General features: G+C 41.9%; 1 protein-coding gene across 2 annotated transcripts in view; it reads right to left on the reverse strand.

Annotated features, from left to right (window-relative positions):
- cfap46 (cilia and flagella associated protein 46) overlaps positions 1 to 18,341 on the reverse strand; it is an 88,440-nt gene that overhangs the window by 12,087 nt on the left and 58,012 nt on the right. For both annotated transcript variants that reach the window (XM_079635778.1, XM_079635779.1), the window contains 6 exons: positions 18,234 to 18,337; positions 17,950 to 18,032; positions 16,659 to 16,811; positions 7,414 to 7,499; positions 6,833 to 6,893; positions 6,655 to 6,708 (listed from right to left, as the gene is read on the reverse strand). In XM_079635778.1, the coding sequence (XP_079491904.1) occupies positions 6,655 to 6,708; positions 6,833 to 6,893; positions 7,414 to 7,499; positions 16,659 to 16,811; positions 17,950 to 18,032; positions 18,234 to 18,337 (541 nt within the window). The remainder of the gene's footprint in view (positions 1 to 6,654; positions 6,709 to 6,832; positions 6,894 to 7,413; positions 7,500 to 16,658; positions 16,812 to 17,949; positions 18,033 to 18,233; positions 18,338 to 18,341) is intronic.

An 18,341-nucleotide genomic window follows, 5' to 3' on the forward strand; every position in this document is an offset into this window, starting at 1 on the left:
GTTCAGCAGAACGAGTGGCGTTTCCCCAACTCTACAGCGAGTGTGTTCAGCAGAACGAGTGGCGTTTCCCCAACTGTACAGCAAAAGTGTTCAGCAGAACGAGTGGCGTTTCTCCAACTCTACAGCGAGTGTGTTCAGCAGAACGAGTGGCGTTTCCCCAACTCTACAGCAACAGTGTTCAGCAGAACGAGTGGCGTTTCTCCAACTCTACAGCAACAGTGTTCAGCAGAACGAGTGGCGTTTCCCCAACTCTACAGCAACAGTGTTCAGCAGAACGAGTGGCGTTTCCCCAACTCTACAGCGAGTGTGTTCAGCAGAACGAGTGGCGTTTCTCCAACTCTACAGCGAGTGTGTTCAGCAGAACGAGTGGCGTTTCTCCAACTCTACAGCGAGTGTGTTCAGCAGAACGAGTGGCGTTTCTCCAACTCTACAGCGAGTGTGTTCAGCAGAACGAGTGGCCTTTCTCCAACTCTACAGCAACAGTGTTCAGCAGAACGAGTGGCGTTTCTCCAACTCTACAGCAACAGTGTTCAGCAGAACGAGTGGCGTTTCCCCAACTCTACAGCAACAGTGTTCAGCAGAACGAGTGGCGTTTCTCCAACTCTACAGCAACAGTGTTCAGCAGAACGAGTGGCGTTTCCCCAACTCTACAGCAACAGTGTTCAGCAGAACGAGTGGCGTTTCTCCAACTCTACAGCAACAGTGTTCAGCAGAACGAGTGGCGTTTCCCCAACTCTACAGCAACAGTGTTCAGCAGAACGAGTGGCGTTTCTCCAACTCTACAGCAACAGTGTTCAGCAGAACGAGTGCCGTTTCTCCAACTCTACAGCAACAGTGTTCAGCAGAACGAGTGGCGTTTCTCCAACTCTACAGCAACAGTGTTCAGCAGAACGAGTGGCGTTTCCCCAACTCTACAGCAACAGTGTTCAGCAGAACGAGTGGCGTTTCTCCAACTCTACAGCAACAGTGTTCAGCAGAACGAGTGGCGTTTCCCCAACTCTACAGCAACAGTGTTCAGCAGAACGAGTGGCGTTTCTCCAACTCTACAGCAACAGTGTTCAGCAGAACGAGTGGCGTTTCCCCAACTCTACAGCAACAGTGTTCAGCAGAACGAGTGGCGTTTCTCCAACTCTACAGCAACGGTGTTCAGCAGAACGAGTGGCGTTTCTCCAACTCTACAGCAACAGTGTTCAGCAGAACGAGTGGCGTTTCTCCAACTCTACAGCAACAGTGTTCAGCAGAACGAGTGGCGTTTCTCCAACTCTACAGCAACAGTGTTCAGCAGAACGAGTGGCGTTTCCCCAACTCTACAGCAACAGTGTTCAGCAGAACGAGTGGCGTTTCTCCAACTCTACAGCAACAGTGTTCAGCAGAACGAGTGGCGTTTCCCCAACTCTACAGCAACAGTGTTCAGCAGAACGAGTGGCGTTTCCCCAACTCTACAGCAACAGTGTTCAGCAGAACGAGTGGCGTTTCTCCAACTCTACAGCGAGTGTGTTCAGCAGAACGAGTGGCGTTTCTCCAACTCTACAGCGAGTGTGTTCAGCAGAACGAGTGGCGTTTCTCCAACTCTACAGCAACAGTGTTCAGCAGAACGAGTGGCGTTTCCCCAACTCTACAGCAACAGTGTTCAGCAGAACGAGTGGCGTTTCTCCAACTCTACAGCAACAGTGTTCAGCAGAACGAGTGGCGTTTCCCCAACTCTACAGCAACAGTGTTCAGCAGAACGAGTGGCGTTTCTCCAACTCTACAGCAACAGTGTTCAGCAGAACGAGTGGCGTTTCTCCAACTCTACAGCAACAGTGTTCAGCAGAACGAGTGGCGTTTCTCCAACTCTACAGCAACGGTGTTCAGCAGAACGAGTGGCGTTTCTCCAACTCTACAGCAACAGTGTTCAGCAGAACGAGTGGCGTTTCTCCAACTCTACAGCAACGGTGTTCAGCAGAACGAGTGGCGTTTCTCCAACTCTACAGCAACAGTGTTCAGCAGAACGAGTGGCGTTTCTCCAACTCTACAGCGAGTGTGTTCAGCAGAACGAGTGGCGTTTCTCCAACTCTACAGCAACAGTGTTCAGCAGAACGAGTGGCGTTTCCCCAACTCTACAGCAACAGTGTTCAGCAGAACGAGTGGCGTTTCTCCAACTCTACAGCAACAGTGTTCAGCAGAACGAGTGGCGTTTCTCCAACTCTACAGCAACAGTGTTCAGCAGAACGAGTGGCGTTTCTCCAACTCTACAGCAACAGTGTTCAGCAGAACGAGTGGCGTTTCTCCAACTCTACAGCAACAGTGTTCAGCAGAACGAGTGGCGTTTCTCCAACTCTACAGCAACAGTGTTCAGCAGAACGAGTGGCGTTTCCCCAACTCTACAGCAACAGTGTTCAGCAGAACGAGTGGCGTTTCCCCAACTCTACAGCAACAGTGTTCAGCAGAACGAGTGGCGTTTCTCCAACTCTACAGCAACAGTGTTCAGCAGAACGAGTGGCGTTTCCCCAACTCTACAGCAACAGTGTTCAGCAGAACGAGTGGCGTTTCTCCAACTCTACAGCAACGGTGTTCAGCAGAACGAGTGGCGTTTCTCCAACTCTACAGCAACAGTGTTCAGCAGAACGAGTGGCGTTTCTCCAACTCTACAGCAACAGTGTTCAGCAGAACGAGTGGCGTTTCTCCAACTCTACAGCAACAGTGTTCAGCAGAACGAGTGGCGTTTCTCCAACTCTACAGCAACAGTGTTCAGCAGAACGAGTGGCGTTTCTCCAACTCTACAGCAACAGTGTTCAGCAGAACGAGTGGCGTTTCCCCAACTCTACAGCAACAGTGTTCAGCAGAACGAGTGGCGTTTCTCCAACTCTACAGCAACAGTGTTCAGCAGAACGAGTGGCGTTTCTCCAACTCTACAGCAACAGTGTTCAGCAGAACGAGTGGCGTTTCCCCAACTCTACAGCAACAGTGTTCAGCAGAACGAGTGGCGTTTCTCCAACTCTACAGCAACAGTGTTCAGCAGAACGAGTGGCGTTTCTCCAACTCTACAGCAACAGTGTTCAGCAGAACGAGTGGCGTTTCTCCAACTCTACAGCAACGGTGTTCAGCAGAACGAGTGGCGTTTCCCCAACTCTACAGCAACAGTGTTCAGCAGAACGAGTGGCGTTTCCCCAACTCTACAGCAACAGTGTTCAGCAGAACGAGTGGCGTTTCTCCAACTCTACAGCAACGGTGTTCAGCAGAACGAGTGGCGTTTCCCCAACTCTACAGCAACAGTGTTCAGCAGAACGAGTGGCGTTTCCCCAGCTCTACAGCAACAGTGTTCAGCAGAACGAGTGGCGTTTCCCCAACTCTACAGCAACAGTGTTCAGCAGAACGAGTGGCGTTTCCCCAACTCTACAGCAACAGTGTTCAGCAGAACGAGTGGCGTTTCCCCAACTCTACAGCAACAGTGTTCAGCAGAACGAGTGGCGTTTCCCCAACTCTACAGCAACAGTGTTCAGCAGAACGAGTGGCGTTTCCCCAACTCTACAGCAACAGTGTTCAGCAGAACGAGTGGCGTTTCCCCAACTCTACAGCAACAGTGTTCAGCAGAACGAGTGCCGTTTCCCCAACTCTACAGCAACAGTGTTCAGCAGAACGAGTGGCGTTTCCCCAACTCTACAGCAACAGTGTTCAGCAGAACGAGTGGCGTTTCTCCAACTCTACAGCAACAGTGTTCAGCAGAACGAGTGGCGTTTCCCCAACTCTACAGCAACAGTGTTCAGCAGAACGAGTGGCGTTTCCCCAACTCTACAGCAACAGTGTTCAGCAGAACGAGTGGCGTTTCCCCAACTCTACAGCAACAGTGTTCAGCAGAACGAGTGGCGTTTCCCCAACTCTACAGCAACAGTGTTCAGCAGAACGAGTGGCGTTTCTCCAACTCTACAGCAACAGTGTTCAGCAGAACGAGTGGCGTTTCCCCAACTCTACAGCAACAGTGTTCAGCAGAACGAGTGGCGTTTCTCCAACTCTACAGCAACAGTGTTCAGCAGAACGAGTGGCGTTTCCCCAACTCTACAGCAACAGTGTTCAGCAGAACGAGTGGCGTTTCCCCAACTCTACAGCAACAGTGTTCAGCAGAACGAGTGGCGTTTCCCCAACTCTACAGCAACAGTGTTCAGCAGAACGAGTGGCGTTTCCCCAACTCTACAGCAACAGTGTTCAGCAGAACGAGTGGCGTTTCTCCAACTCTACAGCAACGGTGTTCAGCAGAACGAGTGGCGTTTCCCCAACTCTACAGCAACAGTGTTCAGCAGAACGAGTGGCGTTTCTCCAACTCTACAGCAACAGTGTTCAGCAGAACGAGTGGCGTTTCCCCAACTCTACAGCAACAGTGTTCAGCAGAACGAGTGGCGTTTCCCCAACTCTACAGCAACAGTGTTCAGCAGAACGAGTGGCGTTTCCCCAACTCTACAGCAACAGTGTTCAGCAGAACGAGTGGCGTTTCCCCAACTCTACAGCAACAGTGTTCAGCAGAACGAGTGGCGTTTCCCCAACTCTACAGCAACAGTGTTCAGCAGAACGAGTGGCGTTTCCCCAACTCTACAGCAACAGTGTTCAGCAGAACGAGTGGCGTTTCCCCAACTCTACAGCAACAGTGTTCAGCAGAACGAGTGGCGTTTCTCCAACTCTACAGCAACAGTGTTCAGCAGAACGAGTGGCGTTTCCCCAACTCTACAGCAACAGTGTTCAGCAGAACGAGTGGCGTTTCCCCAACTCTACAGCAACAGTGTTCAGCAGAACGAGTGGCGTTTCCCCAACTCTACAGCAACAGTGTTCAGCAGAACGAGTGGCGTTTCCCCAACTCTACAGCAACAGTGTTCAGCAGAACGAGTGGCGTTTCTCCAACTCTACAGCAACAGTGTTCAGCAGAACGAGTGGCGTTTCCCCAACTCTACAGCAACAGTGTTCAGCAGAACGAGTGGCGTTTCCCCAACTCTACAGCAACAGTGTTCAGCAGAACGAGTGGCGTTTCTCCAACTCTACAGCAACAGTGTTCAGCAGAACGAGTGGCGTTTCCCCAACTCTACAGCAACAGTGTTCAGCAGAACGAGTGGCGTTTCTCCAACTCTACAGCAACAGTGTTCAGCAGAACGAGTGGCGTTTCTCCAACTCTACAGCAACAGTGTTCAGCAGAACGAGTGGCGTTTCTCCAACTCTACAGCAACAGTGTTCAGCAGAACGAGTGGCGTTTCTCCAACTCTACAGCAACAGTGTTCAGCAGAACGAGTGGCGTTTCTCCAACTCTACAGCAACAGTGTTCAGCAGAACGAGTGGCGTTTCTCCAACTCTACAGCAACAGTGTTCAGCAGAACGAGTGGCGTTTCCCCAACTCTACAGCAACAGTGTTCAGCAGAACGAGTGGCGTTTCTCCAACTCTACAGCGAGTGTGTTCAGCAGAACGAGTGGCGTTTCTCCAACTCTACAGCAACAGTGTTCAGCAGAACGAGTGGCGTTTCCCCAACTCTACAGCAACAGTGTTCAGCAGAACGAGTGGCCTTTCTCCAACTCTACAGCAACAGTGTTCAGCAGAACGAGTGGCGTTTCCCCAACTCTACAGCAACAGTGTTCAGCAGAACGAGTGGCGTTTCTCCAACTCTACAGCAACAGTGTTCAGCAGAACGAGTGGCCTTTCTCCAACTCTACAGCAACAGTGTTCAGCAGAACGAGTGGCGTTTCCCCAACTCTACAGCAACAGTGTTCAGCAGAACGAGTGGCGTTTCTCCAACTCTACAGCAACAGTGTTCAGCAGAACGAGTGGCGTTTCCCCAACTCTACAGCAACAGTGTTCAGCAGAACGAGTGGCGTTTCTCCAACTCTAGTAATTGTGTGCAAGCATGAGCATCACAGTGAACAGTTACTCTCGCTCGTCCCGGTGCAAACCTCGAGGAGATTCTCCACACATCTCGTGAAAAACAATTTTTTGTCCATTCAATAAAAATCAAAACACGTCTGTATATGCAGAAGCCCTTTTCTATGACTTCAGAAGCAGGTTTATGGAAATAAAAGGCCCAGATGCATAAACAAAAAAAGTGTCTTAAAATCTGTACTTTTCACTCTCAAATCTAAGTTTTGATACAGCTGAATAAAAAAGGTTATTTTTTAATACACAATCGTTCAAAAGTTTGGAACAAAGATGTTTTAAAGCTTTTTATCTCTTCTGCTCACCAAAGATGCATTTATTTGATCAAAAAATACAGTAAAAACAGTGAAATATTATTATAATGTAAATCATCAGTTTTCTATGTGAATATACAGTAAAGTGTAATTTATCATCATTACTCCAGTCTTCAGTGTCACATGATCCTCCAGAAATCAGTATAATATGATGATCTGATGCTCAAGACACATTTATGATTATTATCTGTGTTGAAAACGGTTAATATTTTTCTGGAAACTGTGATACATGTTATTTTTCAGGATTCTTTGATGACTAGAAAGTTAAAAAGAACAGCATTTATTTGAAATAGAATCTTTTTATAACATTATAACTGTCTGTCACTTTTGTTCAATTTAATGCATCCTTATCGTAAGTCTTTATCCTTCATAAAACTGTAATGCTTTCATCCGCTTGCACTCAAAAAATGTGTCACATTACAGAAGTAAACAGTTTCTGAAACTAATTCCACTCACCAGCCGGTTTTCCCTCCTCATCCTCCTCTTCCTCCTCCTGGGAATCAACTACATCTTCAAGCCTGTGTTAAGAATATATTTCTACAAACTATTTTACAATAAAACACACACATGCACGCACGCACGCACGCACGCACGCACGCACGCACGCACACACACACACACACACACAGGATACATCTGAACCGGTGTGTGTCCACCGGGACGGTGTGTGGCGGCGGGACACGATTGACCAGAACCTGCGGAAGAGAAGAAGGTCTCTTTACTTTATAAGAACTGAAGAAGAGCAAACAGTCCTCATCACACTGTCTTGTTTCCAGTCCAAATATCTAAAGATTCTTAAATCAAGATGCATTTACTAGATAAGCAAAATAACAAGATATTATGTCTTGTTTTCTGGGGAAATAAATAGAAATTAAGTGAGTTTTTGCTTAAAACAAACAAAATGATCTGCCAATGGCGTGAGAAAAATAATCGTGTTTCTGTTTGAATTAACATTATCGCCATTGGCAGATCATTTTGTTTGTTTTAAGCAAAAACTCACTTAATTTCTATTTATTTCCCCAGAAAACAAGACATAATATCTTGTTATTTTGCTTATCTAGTAAATGCATCTTGATTTAAGAATCTTTAGATATTTGGACTGGCATTAAAAGGGAAGAATGGAGAAAGAGAACATCTAAACGTGTGTGTGTGTGTGTTTGTGTGTGCGTGTGTGTGAGTCTATCAGCGGTCGCCAGACTCGTTTAGGAACCTCACCGCTTTGATTCCTCGGCTTTGATCGCCTCTCCCCTTGACTCCTCGGACACCTTTGGCCTCCTTTTTATTGTCACTTTCAACCGCCACTGACGAGAAAGATTATTAGAACCGGAAATTAGTGTGTGACTGGCTTGTAGAGTGGAAAACTAGTGCAATGCTCCGACAGTCACTCACAAAGGCCAGTGACATTTAATATCAACCTCTGTGTTCTTCAATAATGTGGGTTTAAGGCAACAGAGACGTCCATCTCCCTCAAGCAGAAGTCACGTAAACAGGTTACGCTGGATCATTTCAGTTTTGCACATTTAAATGTGACTTTCTTTGATCCCAATCATATTATTTGACTCAAAACTTTTTACTAGAACTGTTTTATTTCACAGTTGTTAACTAATGCGGCGACTAATGATAACAAATGCAAACTTATTGTAACAAAAAAATAAATCTAGTTATTGGAATATGTCACTTTTTATGACTTTTTTTAAGTGTATGACCAGTAGGTGTCGCTGTCGCGAGGATGCATTAATCAGTCTGGTGATAATTAGAATTTTTTTTGGCTCAAATATGGTGAGTGAATATTAAAATCAATAAATAAGGCAATAAATCTGAAGGAAATATTATGGTTTCTAGACCAAAACTGCTTTAGAAACAATGACAGATGATGAATGAAAACATAACTGGCCTCTGATGATGGAATATATAATGCATATATATCAGATACAACTTCAAAACTTCAAAAGAAGTGCTTCAAATACACACTGCACATGTGCCAGTTATGAGGAAAATAAACATTGCTATCAGCACATTAATACGTTTAGAATAATGTTTAATTATTTATTCAGTGTCTTGTGCAAAATATGGTGTAAAATAACAAAAAGCTTTACGTCTTCTTCACTCAAAAAAATTATATGTTGGCTTTAATTCACTTTTTTATGTCAACAGGTCACACATAACTGGATTCCGTTAAATAAACATAACATAATTTGTTCAAGTAACTTCAACATCATGGAATTAAGTCGTTGTAAGCGACCCAATTTAAGTAATCTCAAAGTGAAATTTTTAAGGTTTCCTGACATGATTCAGGTGTTTTTTATTTTCATTCATCCTTTAATATTTCATTTATTTTAGTGACACATGATTAAATAGATAGACTACAGCTAGCAGAAGCACATGTTAGCATCTTAAATGCTAAGATTTATATGCTCCTTCAACTAAAGCAGTTCTGAGTAACTGAATCAGTCACAGCCGAACACAACGCTCCACTCTTCTCCACAATGGTAACCCACTGTAATTGAAATGGTTCTAAAAATTCCAATGTAATTGAACATTAAACACAATTACACACTATCAAGTCTTCCCCTTTTCTCACTTTCTCAAAAAAACATAAAATAACACTTAATTTTAACATTTGTTCAAGCATAGGCAAAGCATGCTGGGATACTTTACATAAATAGTTTGTGTTTAGACAACACGTTAGGATTTTGTACTGTTAAGTTGAGACATAATTACGTGGACCTTATAGAAAAAAAAACATTTTAAGTCAACAAACACAATTATTATAAGTAAACTAAATATAAATATATTATGTAAAGTGCACAACCTTCCTAGTTCATTTTTTTGAGTGTTGACATATAATAATGCTAACGACTGTCCCACATGATGATGTGTCTGATCAGTTTCTTATGCGCGTGAACACTAAAGTGCATGTGGAGCAATATTATATTATAACCGTTATTATACAGCACAGACTGAGAAATAACTGCAGTCATTTGCATATGGCATTTTAGTGCTGAGGTCTGGAGAAGTGTGAAACAATTATTCAAAGAAAAAGATAAATGCTAAAGGTTGAAGTTAAAATCCCTTCACAGACGTTCTCCGCCCGCAATGTATAGCCATACAATATTATATACACATCAAAAAATAGTGCACACTTTGCTGAAGTGATTGTTTTGAACAAGTATTAACTTTTATATTTTACAGTGTCCTTGTTACATGTAGTTACTGTAACTATAAATTATGCATAATTACATGCAACTAACCCGAAACCAACTCTATATTGAGTACATAGTTAATTAATATTACTCAGTACTTAAATATATAATTACACTGTAACAATGACACCTTAAAATAAAGCCATACACGTTATTTTAAGGTGTCATTGTTACAGTGTAATTATGTATTTAAGTACTGAGTAATATTATGTACTTACTATAGAGTTAGGGTTTGGTTGAGGGTTAGTTGCATGTAATTATGCATAATTTATAGTTATTACTATGGTAAGTACATGTAACGTGTAACAAGGACACTGTAAAATAAGTGTAACCCACTATTTACAGTATCCTTGTTACACGTTACAACTATAAATGATGCATAATTACACACAACTAACCCTCAACCAAACCGCAATCCTAATCCGACATAAGTATGCGTAGTTAATTATTAATACACAGTACTTAAATTCATAATTACACTGTAACACTGACACCTTAAAATAAAGTGTGACCAAATAAAGCGCAACCCAAAACACTTTCAGACTAAATCTTTGTCTGTATAGGAATGATGAAAAGAACATCAATCCATTAGCTATTCAAATTATACGTAGAGTACAACATCCCAGAGTGTGGAACGGGGAATAACGACTCTCTTCTGAGGTCAGTGGCAAAAAATATCTAGAACAATTTAAATAAAACATTTAAAGTGCAATTTCAGAGCCAGACGATGAACTGGTGTAGAGTCACCTTCCCGAAGCCACCGATCCGAACCAGCCGTCACTCGGGATCGAACCCACAAGCTTGTGTGTGTGTGTGTGTGTGACACTGTGTGTGTCTCGACCGCTTCTCCCCCCACGAGGCTCTCGCTGCCCCATATATGAGGACCTACTTGTAGACCACGGCCTGATTGTGTGGCTATTTTCAGCCTGGCGTCCCGTTTGGACACTGCAAACGTGAGAGATGATGTCAGACGAGGAGCTCTAGGGGCAGTGTTGTTCTGTGTGTGTGTGTGTGTGTGTGTGTGTGTGTGTTGTTCTGTGTGTGTGTGTGTGTGTGTGTGTTGTTCTGTGTATGTGTGTGTTGTTCTGAGTGTGTGTTGTTCTGAGTGAGTGTTGTTCTGAGTGTGTGTTGTTCTGAGTGTGTGTTGTTCTGAGTGTGTGTTGTTCTGAGTGTGTGTTGTTCTGAGTGAGTGCGTGTTGTTCTGAGTGTATGTGTGTGTTGTTCTGAGTGTGTGTTGTTCTGAGTGTGTGTTGTTCTGAGTGAGTGTTGTTCTGAGTGTGTGTTGTTCTGAGTGTGTGTTGTTCTGAGTGAGTGCGTGTTGTTCTGAGTGTATGTGTGTGTTGTTCTGAGTGTGTGTGTGTGTTGTTCTGAGTGTGTTGTTCTGACTGAGTGAGTGCGTGTTGTTCTGAGTGTATGTGTGTGTTGATCTGAGTGTATGTGTGTGTTGTTCTGAGTGTATGTGTGTGTTGTTCTGACTGAGTGTGTGTGTGTTGTTCTGAGTGTGTGTGTGTGTTGTTCTGAGTGTATGTGTGTGTTGTTCTGAGTGTGTTGTTCTGACTGAGTGTGTGTGTGTTGTTCTGAGTGTATGTGTGTGTTGTTCTGAGTGTGTGTTGTTCTGAGTGAGTGCGTGTTGTTCTGAGTGTATGTGTGTTGTTCTGAGTGTATGTGTGTGTTGTTCTGAGTGTGTGTTGTTCTGAGTGAGTGCGTGTTGTTCTGAGTGTATGTGTGTGTTGTTCTGAGTGTGTGTTGTTCTGAGTGAGTGCGTGTTGTTCTGAGTGTATGTGTGTGTTGTTCTGAGTGTGTGTTGTTCTGAGTGAGTGTGTGTTGTTCTGAGTGTATGTTGTTCTGAGTGAGTGCGTGTTGTTCTGAGTGAGTGCGTGTTGTTCTGAGTGTATGTGTGTGTTGTTCTGAGTGTGTGTTGTTCTGAGTGAGTGCGTGTTGTTCTGAGTGTATGTGTGTGTTGTTCTGAGTGTGTGTTGTTCTGAGTGAGTGCGTGTTGTTCTGAGTGAGTGCGTGTTGTTCTGAGTGTATGTGTGTGTTGTTCTGAGTGTATGTGTGTGTTGTTCTGAGTGTGTGTGTGTTGTTCTGAGTGTATGTGTGTGTTGTTCTGAGTGTGTGTTGTTCTGAGTGAGTGCGTGTTGTTCTGAGTGTATGTGTGTGTTGTTCTGAGTGTATGTGTGTGTTGTTCTGAGTGTATGTGTGTGTTGTTCTGAGCGTGTGTGTGTTGTTCTGAGTGTATGTGTGTGTTGTTCTGAGTGTATGTGTGTGTTGTTCTGAGTGTATGTGTGTTGTTCTGAGTGTGTGTGTGTGTGTTGTTCTGAGTGTGTTGTTCTGACTGAGTGTGTGTGTGTTGTTCTGAGTGTGTTGTTCATCTGTCAGACAGTAAAGCAAAAGATGAATGTGTCTCATGAAGCCCATCGGTCACATCGAGCCGAAGACACACATCTAAAGCTGATGATACACAGGGAAACTTTTTGAGCAATGTTGCTGGACTCTTTCCCATTGAAAAAGGGCAATACATTTCTAGACGGGTCGAGGGCGCTGTGTCTCCTCTGGTTGCCCGCTGACGGCAACATTGCTCAACAAGTTGCCCTGTGTATCATCACCTTCTCCAGATTACTCCACCTTCTCCTCACACTTCTCCAGATTACTAATCCGGATATCCAGTGCTAAACGGGAATAGCACAATCTCAAGAACAACAGATACACAAGCTCAACACTGCAGCTACTGATTTATTTAGGGATTCACCGATATTACAATTTTAGCCGATACCGATAACCGATCATTCTTTATATTTGATAGCCGATAATCGACATATTGGCCGATAAATCCAAATCCAAATTTGTAAGTAATATTTGAGAGCCTGATTACAAAAACACAAGTCTCAGCATTTAAAGCCATGACCCAAACACACAATTATAATGTTCTCATGATAATGTTATGTAGCCGATATGACAGACTTGTTGCATTTCACTGTATTTTCCTTTTTAAAGTGATTCCAATCATATTTCAAGCAATTTAAAACCATAATGTTGAACAGTGCGCATCTGAAGCGTCTCAGCTGAAGGAGATAATACATTATCAGCTTTAATATATCGGCCAAATCTTCTTATCAAGCCGATAATGATAATATTACCGGTAAAAGTGAACATAAATCGGCCGATACCGATATGCTGGCCGATATATCGTGCATCTCTAGATTTATCGATTTTAGCATTGCAAACAAACATAGCTTTGTCAAATGTTTAGTCTGTAAAGTGTGTTTGAGGAGCGTTCAGTGGCGTTCACAAGTTTTTAAGTGTGTCTGAAGTGTACTTAAAGCTACAGTGTGTGATTTTTACCCCCATCTAGCGGTGAAAAGGTATATGACCATCCAGTGAATATTAGTTTCTGTTCCTCTCAATTCCGATTTCGTTTTAACTCCTACGGTGGCCAATGTAGTCCAAGATTAACATGGCTTCCAGTTCGACCTCGTCCATGAGTGTTCCTTCAAGTGATGAGGTTACTTTAGAAAACTATTATAATTTGCAGTAATTTAATTTGTCAGTTAACATATAGGTTATGACATCTATGTAAAATGAATAATAGTTTTATGTTTTCGTTATTTTTTTACCATTTCATTGCTAACATCAGCTATAGGTAACTATTAGAAACTATGATAAACACTTTCATGATTCTTTGATGAATAAAAAATTAAAAAGAAAAGCATTTATTTAAAAACGAAATATTTAGTAACATTACACACGTTTTAATGTCACCTTTGATAACTTTAATGCATCCTTACTGAAAAAAAAATTCTGACTAACCAACAGATTTTTGAACGGCAGTGTACATTCAGTAGGTTATTATTTATTGCAATATAAACACTGCAGAGTGATCAACAAGATATCTCTTCATTTACCAGTCGAAGACGGAGCAACTTTCTGCTCTTATGATTACTCCGTGCACTGTCAAGGTCTTCATCATGTTTGTCGTGGTACCGGTCTTTGCAGCAATTATTTAACCGCAAATACAGCATCGCGCGCTGTTGGCATCGAGCCTTTTGATCGACTTTTCCACATCTTTAAGGTATTATGTGTGTGTGCTCGCGTCTCATATGATTATGTGCGTGGAGAGTTCGTGTGTGTGTGCTCGCGTCTCATTTGTCTTGTTGATTTGCCTGTTGCGTTGCCGTCTTAATTCTCTTTTTCGCTTCCTTGGCGACTCTGATACATATTCTCGAGAATAAGAGTGATCCTCCATCAGCAACAGACTTTCAAAAAGGCTTTCAGGTTTTTATATAGCAGTCTCAAGCAATCCCCCTCTTCACATTCGACACGGTGCCATCGGGTGTTAAAACGCGAAAGGCAAAGCTTGAATTAACGGGTATGTCCCTCTTTGGCTAATGTACTTTCAAGATGGAGGGGCAACATGGCGACCGGCATTCGAACCCCTCACCCGTATGTATTTTCAATGGCATATTATACACTCACGAGAATACTTTATTACTTGAACGAAGTAAATATACATTAATGAGCACATATATTTTTGAAAGAACTAAGTGTTTTTAGCTAAGAATAAACTAAAAAAGTTACACAGTGTAGCTTTAAACTTCACACACACAGTTATAGAGAAAAACAAACAGTTTTCCCATTACGCCTCACACCCCTAAACCTTCCCTTCCCTTAATCCGCATGGAAATATCACCACTCGACACGAAGCGCTCAGGAAAGCCTTCGAGTGTAGGCCGTTTAGTTTTTAATTTGTCAATGTACATGCAGAAGCCAAGCACGAGTTGAAAATGAATGAATTAATGACGCAAATAAAAATTTAAAACATGTCCCAAATGCAACGGCACATTTGAATTTTAAAGAGATTACGAGGTGGTAAATCCTGACAGAGAGTTTCCTATTAGCGTGAGGTTTTTATTCGGGGGTTTGTGAATGAGGTGATTAAAGCTCCGACAGAAAAACCTCAGGATGTATTTCGATTGGTTCAGGGACGTACAAACTTCTGTTCAGCAGTGAACTCTATAAACCCAGATGGAGAATCAGCTCTGCTGATATAGGAGAAAGCATGTTTTACGAACACTCATTCACTCGCTTCCCTGGAGCGTCTGGAGGTCGGCTCAGGATGTTTCCTCGTCACTGAACTGTAGCTGTTCACGATTGTATCCGGAAACTAATGCATCCGGATGTTTGCATGTCGTGATGGACAGCATTTCATAAAATATCACAGCAAACACACTTTTCTGGCAAAACATTTGACAAGAAGAAACTTGTGAGATGCTAAACCTTAATTGAAAACAGTGTCACTTCGTGTGTGTGAATGTGATAAACTACACGTGTGTTTCCTCTGCTTCATCATTACACACTTTTATGCATTTACTAATTAGAGTGAGTGGGATTTAATCAGATGAAGTATGTCAGATATATTCTGATTAACTGACATGAATATAGTTTTATAGAGGAATGTTGGACTGATGTTTTGCTGGATGATTTGTCTAGAATCTGTGGACTTTGAGGAAAATTCACAAATATTGATTTAAATATGCAAAAATGCATTCAATGAAGATTAGAGTACTGCACTCTTATTGGCAGCTGACAAAAGGCGGATATGAGTAGAAGTTCATGAATGGCAACAGACACTTCGTTTGGTTTTGTCGGATGTGTTTCGGAGCTTGTTTTCACTGCTGAACATCCTGAATCTGCATTAGAAGTGACATTCTATGTCTATGTGACTATATTATATCCAGTCATTTATTCCTGTGATCAAAGCTGAATTTATCATCATTACTCCAGTCTTCAGTGTCACATGATCCTCCAGAAATCAGTGTAATATGATGATCTGATGCTCAAGACACATTTATGATTATTATCAGTGTTGAAAACAGTTGTGATGCTTCATATTTTTGTGGAAACATCAGAAGAGATGGATGGTGTTTAGTATAAACTACATAACTTGTATAATGGTGTTTAGTATAAACTACATAACTTATATAATGGTGTTTAGTATAAACCACATAACTTGTATAATGGTGTTTAGTATAAACTACATAACTTATATAATGGTGTTTAGTATAAACCACATGACTTGTATAATGGTGTTTAGTATAAACCACATGACTTGTATAATGGTGTTTAGTATAAACCACATGACTTGTATAATGGTGTTTAGTATAAACTACATAACTTGTATAATGGTGTTTAGTATAAACTACATAACTTATATAATGGTGTTTAGTATAAGCTACATGACTTGTATAATGGTGTTTAGTATAAGCTACATGACTTGTATAATGGTGTTTAGTATAAACCACATGACTTGTATAATGGTGTTTAGTATAAACTACATAACTTATATAATGGTGTTTAGTATAAACCACATGACTTGTATAATGGTGTTTAGTATAAACCACATGACTTGTATAATGGTGTTTAGTATAAACCACATGACTTGTATAATGGTGTTTAGTATAAACCACATGACTTGTATAATGGTGTTTAGTATAAACCACATGACTTGTATAATGGTGTTTAGTATAAGCTACATGACTTGTATAATGGTGTTTAGTATAAACCACATAACTTGTATAATGGTGTTTAGTATAAACCACATGACTTGTATAATGGTGTTTAGTATAAACCACATGACTTGTATAATGGTGTTTAGTATAAACTACATAACTTGTATAATGGTGTTTAGTATAAACTACATAACTTATATAATGGTGTTTAGTATAAGCTACATGACTTGTATAATGGTGTTTAGTATAAGCTACATGACTTGTATAATGGTGTTTAGTATAAACCACATGACTTGTATAATGGTGTTTAGTATAAACCACATGACTTGTATAATGGTGTTTAGTATAAACCACATGACTTGTATAATAGTGTTTAGTATAAGCTACATGACTTGTATAATGGTGTTTAGTATAAGCTACATGACTTGTATAATGGTGTTTAGTATAAGCTACATAACTTATATAATGGTGTTTAGTATAAACCACATAACTTATATAATGGTGTTTAGTATAAACCACATGACTTGTATAATGGTGTTTAGTATAAACCACATGACTTGTATAATGGTGTTTAGTATAAACCACATAACTTATATAATGGTGTTTAGTATAAACCACATGACTTGTATAATGGTGTTTAGTATAAGCTACATGACTTGTATAATGGTGTTTAGTATAAACCACATAACTTCTATAATGGTGTTTAGTATACGCTACATGACTTGTATAATGGTGTTTAGTATGCGCTCACCTGTATCATCCGTCTGTAGACGTGCATGAAGAACCTGAAGCGAGAAGTCTCGAGACACGGAGCCGATGCCGTCCGCCTGCAGGACACTCAACGCTTCTAGTGGAAACTCCAACAACATCCGGTCAGCGAGAATCACCACACACTCACCAGGGTCTGGAGAACACACACACACACACACACACACGCACACGCGCACACACACACACACACACACACACACACACACACACAAGCACATGCACACGTTCAGTACTTTGAATGTTGATTATTCTCCTCATATTCTCCATTGTTGCGGCTCCTCTCTTCCCAGTCTGTCAGTAACACTCTGTTTACTTCCTGTCTCTATGAAGCCCCTCCTTCTGAAAAGCACACTGTGCTCTGATTGGCCGGCTGGAGCAGTGTTGTGATTGGTCGAGCGCTTCGAGTGTGTCTGGGAAATGCCCCGCCCCTTTCCATAACCGCCAGTTTAACACACTACTAACTAACTCAACCAGGCCCCGGCCCTTTATTCTGCGTATTAATTATTATAATGAGGAATATTGTGACGTGTTCGTTCCCGGAAGAAACTCGAGACTACACTGGAGGCGTTTCAGGAGTTCAGAAACACTGATATAGAGAAGAACTGGAGCTGTACATGATCACACAGCAACACACACACTGAAGAAAGTTAAACATGTAAAATCGAATTATATCCTCTGAAGTTCCATAAATTATGCATAAGAAGATAGTTAAGTTAGCTTCAGAGTGCTTTACATTTACTTTATTTATTGTGAGCTTTACATTGCATGTGGGGATTTGCTATTGGTGCAGATTTTTGTTAAAGATGGACTTGATCTCAGACGCGGGTCTGGAAATCTGATCAATATTGCAGCCCTTAAAGCTCCTCAGATGTCATATCTCCATATCAAACATCTTATGTGCACATATCACTACACACTCGCGCCGATATACACTCTCTCTCTCGAGAAACAGTGTTAGTAACAGCAGCTGAACACACGGGAGGAGAGAAATAATGCTGAATTTACTTGATCAAAAATACAGTAAAAACAGTGAAATATTATTATAATGTAATCATCAGTTTTCTATGTGAATATACAGTAAAGTGTAATTTATTCCTGTGATCAAAGCTGAATTTATCATCATTACTCCAGTCTTCAGTGTCACATGACCCTCCAGAAATCAGTGTAATATGATGATCTGATGCTCAAGACACAGTTATGATTATTATTAGTGTTAAAAACGATTAATGCTAATGCTAATCTCCATTCTAGACGTGTTCTGTCTGTCGTACCCGGCAGAGGTTTATCAGTGGCTTTGTCCTCCTTGTCTTTGGCTCGGGCCGATGTGGAGATGGAGAAGGACGGGGAACGAACACTGATAACACAGAAGAGGAAATGAGAGAAAGATGAGGGCAGATCGGCACGTAGTTCACACACGACGCTTAAAACGGAACAGAAATGTACAAAAGGCACATTTACAGGTGCAATAACTCGTTACCAAAGTCAAATATGATTTTCCCGCCACCAGATTCATGAGATTATGTATGTGTGTGTGTGTGTGTGTGTGTTCTGGTACCTAAAGCATGAGAAGTCACACTGTGAGAGAACAGGGTGCAGGTATTCCTCCATCTCCTCGAGCAGAGCTTTAAAACACTCGTCCAGCTTTCCAGCTTTCCCTTCCTTT

Source organism: Phoxinus phoxinus (assembly GCF_949152265.1).
Source record: "Phoxinus phoxinus genome assembly, chromosome: 14".
Classification (NCBI taxonomy): Eukaryota; Metazoa; Chordata; class Actinopteri; order Cypriniformes; family Leuciscidae; genus Phoxinus; species Phoxinus phoxinus.